At 31.8% G+C, this 18,117-nt stretch overlaps 1 protein-coding gene across 1 annotated transcript; it reads right to left on the reverse strand.

Annotated features, from left to right (window-relative positions):
- Window positions 1–1,693: 1,693 nt before the first annotated feature.
- LOC120327261 (carboxypeptidase inhibitor SmCI-like) lies at window positions 1,694–13,824 on the reverse strand. Its single transcript, XM_078111585.1, has 6 exons — window positions 13,698–13,824; window positions 13,158–13,304; window positions 8,881–9,049; window positions 2,819–2,973; window positions 2,221–2,373; window positions 1,694–1,773 (listed from the first exon to the last, which is right to left on the reverse strand). Exons 1-6 carry the CDS (start codon window positions 13,768–13,770, stop codon window positions 1,748–1,750), a joined length of 723 nt encoding a protein of 240 aa, XP_077967711.1. The 5' UTR covers window positions 13,771–13,824; the 3' UTR covers window positions 1,694–1,747.
- Window positions 13,825–18,117: the final 4,293 nt, after the last annotated feature.

Consider the following 18,117-nt stretch of genomic DNA (forward strand, 5'->3'; position numbering starts at 1 on the left):
TTGTGCAAAGAATATCTAAAAATTGATAACCATGAGGTTACAGCAAATATGTCCAACATTTTATCGGGCGCGACAAGGCACGGCGTTGTTCTTATTTCCTGGTTTTAGAATATTATTTCAAATCTAGCTTAAAATTGTATCTATAAATACCCAAGATCATTATCAACTCGATTTGATTTTTCGTGGTTCTGGATAGTGGAGTAAATTAATTTTTCTAAGACAAATCGGGCCCCTAGTGTTGCGTTTGCGCATTGTTGTATATAGGTGCTATTGCTAATTACATATATATATCAATACTTAACAGAGCTATTATAGTGCAATGGATAAAAATATCTTTAACCAGATCTTATTCCACCTTGAATTTATGCCCGTATAGCAAATAAAAACAAGGCCACATGGAAATACATTGCCTTTTGCCTATTTAATAAGATAATAAAAGATCAGAAGAATTCGTGTTTATTGAAACACACAATTTTGGTGCTATTTTTTTTTTCGATGACACAAATTAAGTTTAATGCTATCTAAATTTAGATTTACCGGAATTTTTTAGATTTTATCCCCTATTATTCATTAAAAACACACGTTTGAACGTAGTTATGTCGTTTTGGTTATATACGATACTTCTCATGTATCGCGATTATTTTCCTCCAATATAGCGTTGTAGTTTTTACAGGAGAATTTACTAGTCGTGTATTACAAATCCACCATGTAATTAATCCAGTTTTGATAATTCATTTGCAATTTAAAATCCCTTCAGCATATCGCAAATGGGAAATTTCCATGTTTTTTGTTTGATATGCGTTTGTACCTAATCCAAGTCACGTTTATTGTGATTGATGTGAGATAGCAATGGCTCAAATTTTAATTACAGTTTGTGTTACATAGCGATGTATATCATATCGTGCATTCAACAAATTAGGTTTATATATCAATCTTGTTCGACAGCTATCTCAATTTATCGTCATCGAATGCCAACAAATCTTTTGCTAAGCTGCCAATCTGTAAGTTTGTGCCGTCCCACTTTCTATTTTTATATTTAAAATTCTAAACTGTCATTGCAGCTCATTATTGAAATTCTATAATGAGCAATTACGATAGGCCAAAACATAATATTTCAGTTTTTTCGTACTGTCAGTCGACATACATTACTTAGGATTTATATGACCAATGACTGCGATGTGATTAAATTTAAATTAAACACATTCAAGATAGCTTAGCAAATGCTAACGCATCGTCAAGCTTCCATTTGTCACATTGAACCAACAATCGACCAGACTAGATGTCAGATTACTCCAAAACTTTTACGTTATACCAAAGTATAAACAATGTTTTGATAATAATATTTTTCAAATATTCGTGATAGGGTATATTGACACTTTGAAGGCGAATAATTTCATTCTACGTTTCATTATTGAAAAATAACTACCGAATTTTTATATGAATTGAGACGAATTAGTCCTTTTACAATTTTATATTCATCTTACTTCATCTATCCCATAAAATATTTCTAACTTCGTAAAAATTGCTCTTCAGTCTCATTTAGTCAAATTGTATTTTGAGCATGAGTACTATTTAATCAGAGGAGTCGTAATTTGATATAAAGTCTTGTGAACTTTTAATAAACATTCCATATTTTTGCTATGCACAATTCTCTTATATAAGTAAATAACGAAGTATATTAAAAAAGACTTTTCAGCAGGTAATAATTATTCTTGTTTTTATCTTCACTTTATCTGAAATCACTCCTTTAACACCAGAACCACCAGTGTCCACCTAGTGTAAAATAAAATATTAATTCATAAGTAAGTAATTACAATAACAAAGGCACAAATTCTCGTCAAATGACTGGTTGAGTTACCAACGATAAAAAATTACTTTTATGTAGTACTATGATACCTATTTGTAATCCATATATAACTAGTCAAAATATATTGAACCAATGCCGCTAATTCGAGAATGTTTATTTTTTTTATTCTATACTGTTTCTTTTGGTCAAGTTTTGAATTAAACTTTTTCTGTAAGCATGAATGATATTATCGAATGCTTTGGTCTTTAGGTGTATTCTTTTAAGCAAATCGAGATTAGAACTGCATTTTTATTGATGGATAATTTAATGCTGTTTTTTGTAAAAACTAATTTATTTACTGACAATTTACTACCAAAGGAGTCAGGCAGTACATATATTTATCTGTTTTAATCTATATATCTATATATACTTACAAGTTGCGTAGCATTCATGGTAGTTGTCAAATCTGTTATCATTTCCTTGGCAGCCACCATAGATGAATAATTCACACCTACCAGTGCGTATGTTATAGTAGTACTTTCGAAAGAAGGCTCTACAAGGACCGGTTTCGGATTCCGAGTAGCAATCTAAATTCAAAAATTGTTATTAAAATCAATACTTTAAAATCAATCTAATTATACTTTGTTCAAAATTTGATAAAGCTAAATTAAAATAAGAGCGGGATTCCATTTAAAGATTTGTGGGTAGATGGATTCATTATATTAGCGGCGACTTGAAACTTTTTTAGGGTGTGGTCTTGTTCCAGTCATAAATTAGACTTATTATCATATTATCATAAAAATCGTATTGTTACTGTAAAAACTATATAGTTTTTAAATCAGGTATTCTTTCGTTGTTTGTTTTTAAGGTTTGTCGTTGGACGAACTCGTCAGATTTATTTGTATCAATGACTATTCTCATATTTTGACCGATTAAAACTTAATTATGGAAAGCACAAAAATATCTTTTATATTACAAAGAAATAACATAAAAACAAAAAGAAATAAAAATTAAAAATACGATTACACGTACAGTATGGACGTGGACATATGCGGGCTCTTCCTCTGCGTTTTGCCAAGGTATTCGACGTAAGTAGAACCACAAGAAGAAATATTAAATGACAACGGAGAGCCATTGTATACTTGTAGCAAATACTTGCAGAATAACAAAAATGAAATTTTCTTTCCCTTTATAGCAGTCGTTATCTATTTCCAGCGAATTTTGCCTTTTTCATTGTTGCATAAAATGTCCTGCTATACGAAATTTCAGAACTATTAGTAACTAGTCCAAATTTTATGAGATTGCGTTTGTCTCGTGACGTAAACCATATGTATTTGTAATAATACAAATTATATCGGGGGAAATTCACGAATTTTGAGGATCGCCTAAATATTCACTTAAAGTTTTATCATGAGACATGACATTTTTTTTCTGTATAAGAAATTGCGTGCGTTACATTAAAGTTAAATTGAATGCACATTTTAGGAATTGCAAAGAAATCAATGTCTACGTATATATGTTTTCTCCGAATAGATGATTAATTAAGATAATATTCAGACAATGATTAAGCGTTATGAAATAAATTGCAGGATGGAATAGTATTTGACTACTTGGTGTGTTATTATAATGATACAGGTTTTGCGATAGCGGTGATATGAGTATCAAATGGATGATAATAACACTTAGTTTGATTTATAAAGCAAAAAATGTTGCAAAATCACTCCTCGTATTTGTTTGATAAGTTAAATTTGTAGAAGTAAATACAATTTTCGCTAAGATAATAAACATAATTTAATAAATTTGAGTTATAAAGAGCATATTTTTTAAAAACTCAAAATATATTTTTCACAACCTTAGATTTCGAATTCATAGTAATGACAAATTTGAGAAAACATCACAATGCAAACACTACCATTGACAATTCAGATCGCAGATCAACATTCTTAGACGAATCTACTATTATATTGGTTGCAATCATAACCAAATGTATGATGTCGTTCATTTCTTATTTGACACATTATATAATATGTAACTATTTATGTTTTATTTTGCATATTCTAAAACTGTACATATTAAAAGTCATTTTTGTTGTTGCTGCAAATATTCCTACCACCAACCACCGTAGCCATTTGTCAATGGTATTTTAAAACTAATAAGAGTTTTCACGAAATTTTATATTCTGTTTGTGCTTTTCACGAGATAGACATGGAAAGATTAAATTATTTTATTAATTGTTATATATTATAGCCAGGTTTGTCCATGGGACATATTTTTCTGTCCCATTCCATAGTAATTTATGCCTGTCCCATCCCATCCCATGAGATTCCCATTGGAATACAATTGTTCAATTTAGTTTAAGCGTCTACTAAATAAGACTCCATGTACAAAGAGACATGCAAAACGACAAAATTTATTGACTTTGTTAACTTTAAAAATTTAGAACTAATATATAACTAATAAGAGAGCTATTCTCAAATATATGGACGGTAATGGTACGCCGACCGTCTTGACTTTTCCAGGTCCTGTAAAGGTGATCTATGCTACATGATTCATGATCTATGTTCATGAGTAAATAATAATACAGCAGAATTTTAGACGAAATATCAGATGTCATAGGTTTCATAGAAAATTTAGGAATAAAATTAAAGTAATAGCATTCTGGTGTAAAATACAATCTTTAACCACTGAAAATTTCAAAGCAATTGGTTCAGTATGTGAAGACACAAGCAAGAAATTATTTTCATAACGATAAGAAAAAAAATTCCAACAATAACAACAACATACTTCAGCCAAGCAGTAGTCTGTCTTACCTTAATCACTACCGGTAACGTGAAAAAACTTCGAACTTTTGCGTAACAAAATTTTGCCTAATCAAACGCTAGACCACAGCGAAGTTACACAGCAAAATTTTGGATGAAATATCAGATCTCATAGTATTTATAAAATTCGGGAATAAATAAAAGTAATAGCCTTTCAGCAAAAAATACAATTCATAACCACTGAAAATTTCAAAGAAATTGGTCGAGTAATTAAAGAGAAAAGAAATTTTTTCATAACGATCTTCTTCTTCAAACACATAGTCTCAAACCACTAAAAGCAAAGTTGTGACGTAACAATAGTTCCTTCACACATAATGTACCATCCAACTTAGACTTTCGTTTTTTCAGCCCACTCAAGCGCACTAACGTGATACCGCGTTACCTGACCATCATGTTAAAACCGCACCGGTAAAGACATAATAATAATTTTGTTGACGCACAAAACGTAATATTACATAAAAAAGGGTGTCTCAAAACATTTCGAGTCTCATGTGTTCCATGGGAAATACAAATGTGTGCTGTCCCATTTCATTTTCACGAACAAGCCTGAGTATAATAGCTCGGCCTAATCCTTTAAAATTGTGTTTTATGTTCATTCAAAACATTAACTTTATGAATTTTTATTGAAATTTTTCATTAGAATTATTTAAAAATATAGTTTTTATGGAAGTTCAAATCTTTCCAACCGATATATTTACTATTCTTTCAGGAATATTGTTATGTGTTTCAATCACCTATTATTTTAAGTTCAAACTAGTTCCAACGAATTTTGTCCTTAAATTTTAAAAGCACAATTGATAATAATTTTTTTTTCAATTAGAAACTATTATGATGTAATTTCGATGTTCCTCTATCATGCTGTCAATTGGCTCATACTCGTATTTTATTTGTTACGTTTAAGTACATTCATTCAGGGGAATACAGACAAATTAATCTATGTGTTTTGTGTTAACATATTATATTAAATTAACCAGAAAATGTCGATATATGAACTTTCACGTTAACGATGAAAACGTGTTGAACCAACGTACAAAACCTGCAATTATTCAAGTTTGGAGCATTTAAAAAAAAATTGAAATCAAAAAGTAAAAAGACAAAAATACTCATCAAATGTCACGTAATTATGAAAACAAATCAAAGCATTTTCTGTGGATCAAGAAACCCTAATTATCAATCCATCAAAATGACATTATACTCTATACTTTTGTCAACTACGTTATTAATTTAATAAACTATAAAACTAATTGTTTCGTTAACTTTGAACAAATGCAGACAGATGCGTGCTTTACATCAGAATAGGAGTTCGTAATAATAATTACTTTATATTATACATGCGTTGAGCAATATCGAATAATGTCTCACTCAATTCTTAAACTTTGTTTTAAGTACTCTTTTCCGATTACGATTAATTGCTGTCGGTCGTTGTCTCAAAAATGTCGTGTCCCACTTGTCCCACATGTGTCACGTATCATACTTGTCCTACTTGTCCCACATGTCCACTACATTTTTGAGACACCCCAGATTCTGTAGATATTTATTACACACATAATCAAAATATTTTTAGAATGAATATATGTACTTATGAACATTGTACTTATATTGGGCAGTTTTGCGGGTCTAATGTGAGGCGCTTTTACAGTTAAACTGACGCCTGATCATTACCTAATAAAGATATTCCAAATAGAAATAGTTTTATGGAACTCTTTGATAACGAGTAGAAAATTCAATCAGAATGATTCCAAGTTAAGTAGAAAGTAGAATCGCATTATAGAAATGGAGAAAAATCAGTAAAAAGTTAGGACTGCATTGCTATCTCCCAGGTCGAATTTTATCGGGTATTACACACGTCGTTGATTGGTATACGGGTTCCGGAAAATAATGTACCGAGCGATTATTTTAAACCAGGCGTCGGCAATCAAATTTATTTGCCACCGCCCTTCAAAAACACTTTTTTCATTCAACTTGGAAGTTCAACTCAACTGTATAACGCGAGCGAGTTCTAATGTTAGATATTGATTAACGATCAGTTTTTTTTTTTGACTATTATTTTACGTAAGCTTATATCATTTCATCATACCGTGTTCAAGTTAAGACAAGCAAATACTGAAACATGGTCATATTGCCTCATGCGGTTTGACATTGCACTGCTTCCCGATGGTTGGCGACCCCTGTTTCAAACTACGTACAACACTTGAAATACTTTTTAACTGAATTTCCATCTTATTGTTATTAGTATCTTGAAAGATTATGAAATTAGAATTTGATGCATTACGCCAGTATGCCTGAACATCGATATTCTTCGACTGAGATATTATAAAACGATTATTAAAATTTTTGATATGAACAAATATGAAAACGGTCGATAACAAGAATCCCTTATTATATGGATATAAATTTGTATAAGAGAACAGGCTTTCTATGCCACCCTTATGCACGCAGGATACAGGAGGCTTCTCCGATTTTCTGTATTTTTTTACACCATAAGAATAAAAATTGGCAAAAACAAAACATTTGATTTAAATAGCGTTAACGAATAGATTCATTATTTACGATGATAAAATAATATTATCTCATCAACGCCAATCAGTCAGGTCTAAATTTATTTGATACAAAAAGCAAAAGCAAACCGCCTGGTACTGGATTATTAGTACGTTCTATAATCTATTTCGATCCAAATGTATCTCAAGCAGCGGTTCCCAAACTATGAATCGCGACCCACTGGTGGGTCGCAAAAGAAATCTTAGTGGGTCGGGAAAAGATGTAGAAAGCTTTGATTAATTATACGAATCGGTGGCGACTCGAATACGTAAATCTTGAAAAAAAAATTAAACTGAATTTGAATTCTAATCTTTCAAAGTTTCCTTTTTACGATCTTCTCAAAGAAACAAAAATTTGCTACACCAAGAATGATCATGTGACTTTTTTACGCATAGCAGTTTTGTACACTGTACAGCACTTCTTACCGTGTTTTCCCGAAATTTAGACAGGATTTAGATTCATATTCTCTTGCAGAATAACACTATGGTTTTTTTGGAAGAGGTCTTTTGAATTCATCTATCAAGAATAAAATTACATTGTAGAAAATCACGAGATTTTTTAATAAACATTATATAAAAACCGACATCCATTGTTTTTATTTGTATTTCCTATACAAAAATCAAGTGACAAATATCATAATTGTGATTGTGACATCACACAATCTTGAATAGTGGTGTGATCTTCAACTTATCTCTGGTCATTGAAACTGTCCTCTCCCACACATTTTAAATATATTTTAAGGGTAGGGTTTAATTGAAATCATTTTTAAAATTCAAATTAGGTCTTATTTTCAGGTCAGGTCTTATTTTCGAGGAAACACGGTAGTTTTACGATGATCAGCCATTGCTGTATTCTGTGTTATGTCATAAAAAGTTAAATGGGTTGCCATAAGCTGTGGTGATAAATAGTGGGTCGCAACTCTAAAAAGTTTGGGAACCACTGATCTAAAGTCAAAGCATGGTTTTTGATAAAACTAAAGGCTGGCGAAAATTCCAGGGCATGCAAAATTACTCATGATAAACATTTTTTGACTTCGAAACGAAAGCACGTCTATAATAACGATAAAATGAAAACAAGTAGAACAAGTGGGACATGTTTGGCAATTGGGACACGTAAGACAGGCGGGACACGACATTTTTGAAACACTCGCCTTCGGTCTAAATTTGAAAACACATGTATTTTCTAAATATCTTTCCAGTCCATACACGTAACTTCTGGCATACTTCTGGAGCCCCAAATATTTTCTATAGAAGTTACTCTTCAACTCTATCCAACCGATGTTTTTACTGCTCTTTCAGAAAAATTTTCATGCATTTTAAGTACCTGTTACAAGCTCCAACCCATTATTCAAAGCAAGACTAAAAAAACTTTTTCTGTTTGTGTGAAATATATTTTTATTATTACTGGGTATTGTAAAACATTGTGTGAAATACTAAGCAATTCCAAATGATGTATTTTATACAAATAGTTCACTTCTTGAGTAGGTGTTTTTTCGTAATGACCCATCGTAATTGCAGTAATCAGCATCTTTCTGAAAATGATAAATTGAAAAAATATAAAGTAATCTTTATTTTATTAGCACTTCAGATAGTATGAATACATTTCATGTTTTTTTTTTTTTTTATATATTCCAAAACAAACAAATATTCAGTATATATGACTGTTAAACGAAAGCCTCAACACCAGACGATTATTTAAGTATATTGGAGTAAAATACTCGTTCAATCCTATTCAAACAGAAGAAACTTACTGCAGGCTTTTCTACATTTTCTTCTATTACTGAATCGATTATCATTTCCCTGACAGCCACCGTAGATGAATTTCTTACATCTGCCTGAAGTGCTGTCGAAATAATAACTGGGAATGTAGGCTCTGCATGGTCCGGATTCAAAAGGTTGATGGCAAACTGCAAATTAAAGTGACTGATAAGAAATAGGAAATAATTTATACTCCAATAAGCGTGCTTTAGAAATGAACAATAAGGAGCATTTCGAATTTGTAACAAAAAGTGCTAAGTTTTGAAAACAATTTGCAAAAATACCAAGATCCAACCAAATATTTTCATAGTGATGTAGTGCTAATAAATGTAAACCACAAAATCACTTATTCAATGTTGTAAGTATTTAAACGTTTTTATCAACTCTGATTTATTTAGAATGCAGAAATATTTGCCATTAAGGTTAGGAATCGCACATGAACGATAGATTCATTTAGACAAAAAAAGAAACAATGAAGCGGGATTATTTACTTAACTTTATTGTGTTATGTATTCGCCACATAGTGAGAATGTCAATACTTACTGGAGCAATCATTCGCTTTCGAGGGCTCGATCGAACTTGATAGTAGCAAAATTACAACAGAAATTGCAGTACACCAATGGACATCCATCGTTTCGCTAGTTAATCACTTTTAAAATGTTGAAAGATATTCAAAGTCCAGGTTTTTAAAGGGCAGATTTCAACGCATTTTTTCATAAATTTTAAAAGCACAATTGATAATATTTTTTTTTTCCTATCAACTATAATATGTAATTTCGATGTTCGATCACGCTGTCCATTGGTGCATTCCCGTATTTTAATTGTTACTTTTACATGCATTCATTCAAGTTAATACAGACAAATTAATTCATGTGTTTAGTGTCAACATATATTAAATTATCAAAAAAGTGTCGATATATGAACTTTCACGTTAACGAGGAAAACGTGATGAACTTTAACGTACAAAACCGACAATTGTTAAAGTCAATTTATCAGCTAGAACTATTATGAAAAACGATATCATAAAAGTAAAAAGACACAGTAAGTGTTTAAGCTATACTGTGTTTAAAAATACTCATCAAATGCCACGTTATTATAAAACAAATCGGGGCAGTTTCTGTGGATCAAGAAACGCCAATTATCAATTCATCAGAATGACATTATACTCGGTACTTTTCTCGATAAACTTATTAATTTAATAAACTGCAAAACTAATTGTTTCGTTAAATTTGAACAAATGCAGACAGATGCATGCTTTACATCATATTTCTTCTGTATGAGACGGATCAAGCCATAAATAAAATACCGGATGCAGAATAGAAGTTCAAAATAATCTTTTTTAATAATATACATGCGTTGAGCAATAGCGAATGATGTCTCACTCAATTCTCAAACTTTGATTAGAGTACGCTTTTCCGATTACGATTTATTGTCGTCGGGCCTAACTTTATAACACATCTGTTTTATGAATATTTTTTCATCCCAACAGATGAAACTGTATGTTATACCTGTCTCACATACTAACATTGATGCGGACAAACTACGCAAATCATTGCAAGATGGTATTTATGACGTCAATATTAATGCGCTATATTATGTCGCTTGATATCACTGCTGAGCTCTCTATTACTTGATGTACTGCACGCTGTGCTAGGATTTATAATGTAGAATCTACATTGTAGATGATATACTCGTGCATCCTAAAGAGTTGTGAGTTTACTAACAAACACAAATGCCATATCGTTAGAGGCAATATGATCATGATATTTGCTCATCTTAAATTTGAACACGGTATGATGAAATGATATAAGTTTAAGCAAAATAATAGGCAACAAAGAAAATTTATCGTTAAATAAATATCGAACATTAGAATTCGCTTGCGTTATACAGTTAACTTAGACCTTCAAGTTAAGTAAAAGAAGTGTTTTTGAAGGGCAGTGCGAAAACAAATTTAAATTCAAACTAGCCCGTCGATTGGCGACTAAAAAGAATCGATCGGTACATTACTTTCTGCAACCGGCTTTAACCCGTATACTTATCAACGACGTGTGTATTACCCGATAAAAACTCGGCTTGATAGCAATGTAGTCCTAACATTTCTATATTGGAAATAACAACAAAAGTTTCAACACATCTAACTGCAAAAGTGATTAAAAAATAGCAAACCGCTCACATCTAAAATATATTCCATGACGAATTTTTTTTGACGTATTTTCAGGGTACTTTCAACAAATTTTTTACGATTTTCATAATGCCATTGTACTTTCTCGAAGTTGGAATCATCTAGATCAGGGGTGTCAAACTCGTGGGTTTTCAAGGGCCGCATTGCATTTTGGGATTTGTGCAAAGGCCCGCAAACAGTTTTTGATATATTTTGATAATGCATGCTTGAAGCATATTTTTAGATAAGTGTAGTTTGTGACATAAATTGTGATGCATTTAAACAGCCGAATGAAGTTTTGGTATTTTTTTAAATTTTAAATGCCATTTACATATTAATTTTTGCATTTCAGTATTGTTTCAATTTAATGTATTTATTACAAAAAATCATAAATTTTTATGTACAACTATCCAAAACATTTTTGAACAAAGTTTTGATAAGGAAAGAATATTACATACACTAAAAATGACTTAATCAAAATATATAGGCCTAAAGTACTACAGAATAAAATCAATGTTTTTTTACTACATATGCCCTGACGCTTGGCATCTCTTTTGTGCCACCAGCTTACTAATATCAGGCAGAAATTATTTTACAGTACCAACTCTAATTAACGAGGTCACATGATCAACGGTTAAGCTGGATCATTGAGAATGTTTGATTAATTTCAGTAATGCAAAAATATTATTTTTATCATTTCATGTATAGATCAGTAAACAAACAAATGACTGACTTTTCGGACCAGACATTTCTCGCCACATTTCTTACCATTACGTGGCATGGGACCGCTTGAGTTATGATTGATATTAATTTTTAGTAACTAGGCAATCTTATAATTATGACAATATACAAACACGTATAATAATATACAAACACATAAAAAAAATTTGTTTGAAGTTGATCTTTAAAATAGTCATATTGACTGCTGAGCTTATTCTAATAATGTCTACTTATATTGTATTCTTTCTCTGTACTGATGAAAAGGTGACAAATTAAACAATGTGCTTTAGAATTTTGAGAAAAGTAGAAATATTGCAACTCCCATTTTTCTTCAAAAATGCCTCATTCGTCATGTACTTTGCGTTTTATTTTATCCTGAAATTTTTTTTCAAGTATTCTTTTGCTAGCTTGGGGTGTATTCATAATTGGGTCAAATTGCAAACAAAAAAATTTTAATTTTCCAAAACTACTTTCAGTAATTATTTGGTTTCTGCGAGACTAACTACTTATCCTTCTTCTATGCTTTGTGCGGGTGGATCCGTATGCATATATTGCAAGGATGCTGTAGCAAGAGTAGAGATAACAATCCTAAGTGATTCAAGAGTCTTGCTGCACACTACACAAATATATTTCTGTAACGTTTCGTCTGACCAAGGTCTGACTTCTTCATACATACATAGTTCAACTATGTTGAACTATGTATGTCTGAAGAAGTTTGAACTTATCGAAGCTCCTATCGAAGTTTGAACTTATCGAAGCTCCTTCAATCGACGTTTTTACTACTCTTCGGGAAAATTGGTATTTGTTTCAAGTACCTATTTCAAGTTCCAACCAGCCATTATCCAAAGCAAGATCGAAAAAAACCTTTTCTGTTTGTGTGAACTATATTTTTTATTACTGGATATTGTAAAACATTGTGTTTAATACTAAACAATTTCAAATGATGTATCTTATACAATAAGTTCACTTTCTGAATAATACTTTTCTGATATTTTTCTTCGTAATGATTCGTCATGATGCATTATCAGCAGTTTCCTGAAAATGACAAATTGAAGGAATATAAAAGAATCGGACCTCCCGAAGTATGCGCACCAAGATGGCGCACAACCTGAACTCAGGTTGTGTGTACCAGGTTAGGGTTCAGGTTATGCGACATCTTGGTGCGCATACTTCAGGAGTACCAAATAATCTTTATTTTATTAGCCCTTTAAAAAGTATGAATGCATTTTATTGTTTTCTATGTATTCTATGTAAAAAAGTGTTCAACTATCTATGGTTGTTAAACAGTTATCAAAAGCTCCAACAGTAGATGACTTTTAGGTATATTAAAGTTAAATAGTTTCGCTATCCTATTCAAAATAGATAGATAAACTTACCGCACGCTATTTCACATTCTTCACTAGTACTGAATCGATTAGCATTTCCCAGACAGCCGCCGTAGATAAATGTCTTACAAGTGTTTTCAAAATAATAGCTTAGCATGTAGCCAGTGCATGGTCCGGTATCAGCAGATAAAGAGCAAACTGCAAATTAAAGTGACAAATAAAAACTGGAAAACAATTTATACTCTTATAAGCTTTAAAATTAACATAAATGGCATTTTGAATCTGTTACAAAAACAGCCGAGTTTTCGAAATAATATCCAAAAATCAAATATGTTCATATTGATATAGCACTATTGAATGTAGACTATTAAACTATTTATTTGTTGATATAAAATTTTAAACGTTTTTACAACCATTACTAATATCTCTGATTTATTTAGAATACAGAAATATTTGTTTATGAGGTCCGGAAAGGCGCATGAGCATTTACGATAGATTTAGTTGGACAAAACAGGGAACAATAAAGCGGATCGTTTATCTTAAAGTTGTTGTATTATTAATTCGATACATAGTGAGAATATTAATACTTACTGGAGCAATCACTCGCTTTTGTCCACTCAATCGAAACAAATAGTAGCAGAATTGTAAACAAACGAACATACATCGTTTCGATAGTTTATCACTTGTAAAATATTTTTATACACTTTAAAAGATCAAAAGGGTAAATTTTTAACGCATTTTAGTCTTAAATTTTAAACGTACAATCGACAATAATTTTTTTTCAATTATAAACTATAATATGTAATTTCGACGTTTCTCTATTATGCTGTCGATTGATTCAAAGCCGCATTTAAATTGCAAAATTCAGAAACATTTATTCAAGGGAATACACACAAATTAATCTTGTGTTTTGCGTCAACATCTCCTAAATTTTCCAGACAATGTCGATATGAACCTTCACGTTCACGACGAGAACGTGATGAACTTGAACGTGCGAAATCTACAATTGTTCAAGTTCATTCATTAGCTAGATCAGTATTTTTCAGGGGGTCGTGGGACAAAATAACTTTATGTACGGCTTTTTGTTGTAACATCTTTCCTAATCAGTGGCGGAAAAATAATTTTTTTTGTAGGGGAAAAAATTAAAAACGAGAAACAATGGAAACGATTTTAGAGCTTAGGATTGAACAATCCTAGAATCAAACTAAGGTCTCCCGTATCGGAACACTCACTTTAATATAAACTACTCACTTTAATATAAAAAACTAAATTGATATTTGTGCTGTTCAATATGTACTCAAATCGAGGTACTTCTGATATAAAAAAGTAAAATTCCTCTCTTGTGCGGAATCCTGCCCCGATTGGGAAGCGTTATCATTAGTGTATAATTTTACCACTGATGTGTTGGATATTTATTTGACGAGAAACTTGCGGTCGCGGCAATAAATTTTTGTAGCCGTGGCAGCTTCAAAATGTCATCTAATATGTTCTTGGATTTTCCTTTCTGATTTCGAGTGTTGTCTGTAAATTTCGAGACTTCAGAGGCCCGCGTGTTCATCTTCTAATGTCGAACTAATTGGTAATCTGGATATTTAAAGTCTACAAAAAACAAACTTATTTTGAAATGAGTAACATGAAAGTACGAGTTATGCATTTCCATTACCGTATATTCCGATACCGGCCAGACCGATTTTGACCAATACCGGTACCAAATAAATGGTAGTGATGGTGCACTCAAAGATAATTACCTGTATAGAAAATTTCATTTGGGGATAACGGGATAATTGATAGTATTTGCCTTGATTCAAGATAACTATTCAGAAGAAAACACGTTAAAGCTTAACTACAATAATATCCTTTCTTATGTAGGATATGCTGATCCAAATTCTACATATATATATCCTGAAGGGGGTCGCGCATGTTGGACAATATCCAAGGGGGTCGCGAGGGGAAAAGGTTGATAACCACTGAGCAAGATCCTCCTAAAAAAAAACTATCTTAAAAAGTAGAAAGACATATTATACTAAAAGTTTAAGCTACTTTATATTTTAAAACGCATATCAAATGCCTTGTAATTGTAAAACAACTCCAAGCATTTTCTGTTGATCAAGAAAACTCTAACTATCATTTCTTCAAAACGACATTATACTCTGTATTTTTCTCGATTATATCAATATTTTAATAAACCGTAAAACCAATTGTTTCGTTGAACTTGTGCAAACGAATGCAAACAGATTTTTGTTTCACACCATATTTTAGCACAAGTCGTATGAAGCTATAAACTAAATAACAGATGTATACAAAAAAAGATCGTAATAATCACTATTAAAAATAGATGTTGAGCGATATCGAATGATGTCTAACCCAATTCTTAAACTCTGATAAAATTATGCCTTTCTGATTTCTATTTATTGTCGTCGGGCCTAATTTTATAACACATATGTTTGATAAATATATTCCCAGCAAATATAGATAACTTTATGTGATACCTGTTTCACGTACAAACATTTATGCTGAAAAACAGTCCTAGTCATTGTAAGATGGTACTTATGCTCTCATTATTGATGCTTTATTTATGTCGCTTGAAGTTCTTGCTGAGCTCTCTCTATTGCTTGCTGTACTGCTATGATTTATGATTTCTATGTTATATTCATAATGAACTTTGTGTGTTCACCCACAAACAACCAACCATACCCCATGTCACGATTTACTAAACAAAAATTGTGCATTGTGCATAATCAAATTTCCTTCTTAGTTTCAAAATTGATATTATCCTGAAAAGATCAAAAAGATCTGATTTTGGAAGGGTAGAGTGCAACACTTTTTTTTATTAAATATCGAAAGTACAATTAATAATGATTTTTTTTTTTCAATTAAGAACTGTACTATGTAATTTCGATGTTCATCTATTAGGCTGCCGATTGATGCAAAGCCCTATTCAAAATGCTACATTTTGAAACATTTATTCGAAAGAATACAATCAAATCAATCTTTTGTTTTGTGTCAACATCTTCTAAATTATCCAGACAGTGTCGACATATGAACCTTCACGTTCACGTCGAGAACGTGATGACCTTTAACTTGCAAAACCTACAATTGTTCAAGTTCATTCCTAAGCTATAGATCCTTCTAAAAAAACTATATCACAAAATCAAAAGACATACCAAGTGTTTGAGCTATAATTTTTTTAAAACACCTATCAAATGTCTTGTAATTGTAAAAAAAAAAAATTATCATTCCACCAAATGTCATTATAGTATGTACTTTTCTTGATTACATCAATAATTTGATAAACTGTAGAACCATTTTTTTTTTCAATTAGGTACTGTACTATGTAATTTCGATGTTCCTCTATTATGCCGTCGATTGGTGCAAAGCCGTATTCACAGGCTTTCCCATGGAAAACGTACCATATGTGGTGGGATGGGAGGGGACAGCACACATTTTATTTCCCATGTGACACGTGGGACACGAAAACCGTATGATTTTCGATGAAATGATAGTAAAACATTTCGTTATGAATTTCGTGTCCATATTTTGAGCATAGCTCTCTTGTTAGTTATGAGGAGCAAAATATATTAAGCATTAACAATATAGTTCGTGAAGGGACTGATGAACACATATATAATATAGTCCCATTTAGTAGGCGCTAAACCTAAATTTAACAATTTTTATTGAATTGTATTTAAATGGAAATCTCATGGGATGGGATGGGACAGGCAGAACTGCTTTGGGTTGGGATGGGAATGGGACAAAAAAGTATGTCTCATGGACAAACCTGCGTATTTAAATAGCTACGTTTAGAAACATTTATTCAAGGGAATACAAAAAAAATCAATCTTGTGTTTTGCGTCAACATCTCCCAAATGATCCAGACAATGTCTACATATGAATATTCACGTTCACGACGAGATCGTGATGAACTTGAACGTGCGAAATCTGCAATTGTTCAAGTTCATTCATTAGCTAGATCAGCACTTTTCAGGGGGTCGCGGAACAAAATAATTTTATGTACGGCTTTTTGCTGTCAGATCTAATGCTAATCAGCGGTGAAAAAATGAATTTGTTTATATGAGAAAACATTAAAAACAAGAAACAATGGGAACGATTTTAGGGCTTAGGATTGACCAATCCTAGAACCAAACTAAGGTCTCTCGTATCAGAACACTCTTACCACCATGACGTCTTATCTGTTGACAGCACCCAATTTAATTTGACAATAAGTATGAGATTCCTCCTCTTGTTTATTGTTTCCCCCCTCTAAACCCTTCCCTTCCCTCTCTTAATAAAACTTCTTGAATTTTTCAAGTTTTAATGAACTACTTGGACTTTGCTGATGTAATGCGCAAGCCGCATTTCTGTTTCTATACAGTTTAATATAAAAAACTAAATTAATATTTGTGCTGTTCAATATGTACTCAAATCGAGGTACTTCTGATATAAAAAAGCAAAATTCCTCTCCTGTGCGGAATCCTGCCCCGATTGGGAAGCGTTATCATTAGTGTATAATTTTACCACTGATGTGTTGGATATTTATTTGACGAGAAACTTGCGGTCGCGGCAATAAATTTTTGTAGCCGTGGCAGCTTCAAAATGTCATCTAATATGTTCTTGGATTTTCCTTTCTGATTTCGAGTGTTGTCTGTAAATTTCGAGACTTCAGAGGCCCGCGTGTTCAACTTCTAATGTCGAATTAATTGGTAATCTGGATATTTAAAGTCTACAAAAAACAAACTTATTTTGAAATGAGTAACATGAAAGTACGAGTTATGCATTTCCATTACCGTATATTCCGATACCGGCCAGACCGATTTTGACCAATACCGGTACCAAATAAATGGTAGTGATGGTGCACTCAAAGATAATTACCTGTATAGAAAATTTCATTTGGGGATAACGGGATAATAAAATAATTGATAGTATTTGACTTGATTCAAGATAACTTTTCAGAAGAAAACACGTTAAAGCTTATCCTTATGTAGGATATACTGATCTAAATTCTACATATATC

The sequence above is a fragment of the Styela clava genome, chromosome 4 (assembly GCF_964204865.1).
Source record: "Styela clava chromosome 4, kaStyClav1.hap1.2, whole genome shotgun sequence".
In the NCBI taxonomy this organism is placed as follows: domain Eukaryota; kingdom Metazoa; phylum Chordata; class Ascidiacea; order Stolidobranchia; family Styelidae; genus Styela; species Styela clava.

Coding starts and splice junctions, on each gene's coding strand:
- LOC120327261 (XM_078111585.1), bottom strand. CDS start 13,770: ATGTATGTTCGTTTGTTTACAATTCTGCTACTATTTGTTTCGATTGAG. Junction 13,305..13,697: donor AAAAGCGAGTGATTGCTCCA/GTAAGTATTAAT, acceptor TTTAATTTGCAG/TTTGCTCTTTATCTGCTGAT. Junction 2,374..2,818: donor CATATGTCCACGTCCATACT/GTACGTGTAATC, acceptor TTTTGAATTTAG/ATTGCTACTCGGAATCCGAA.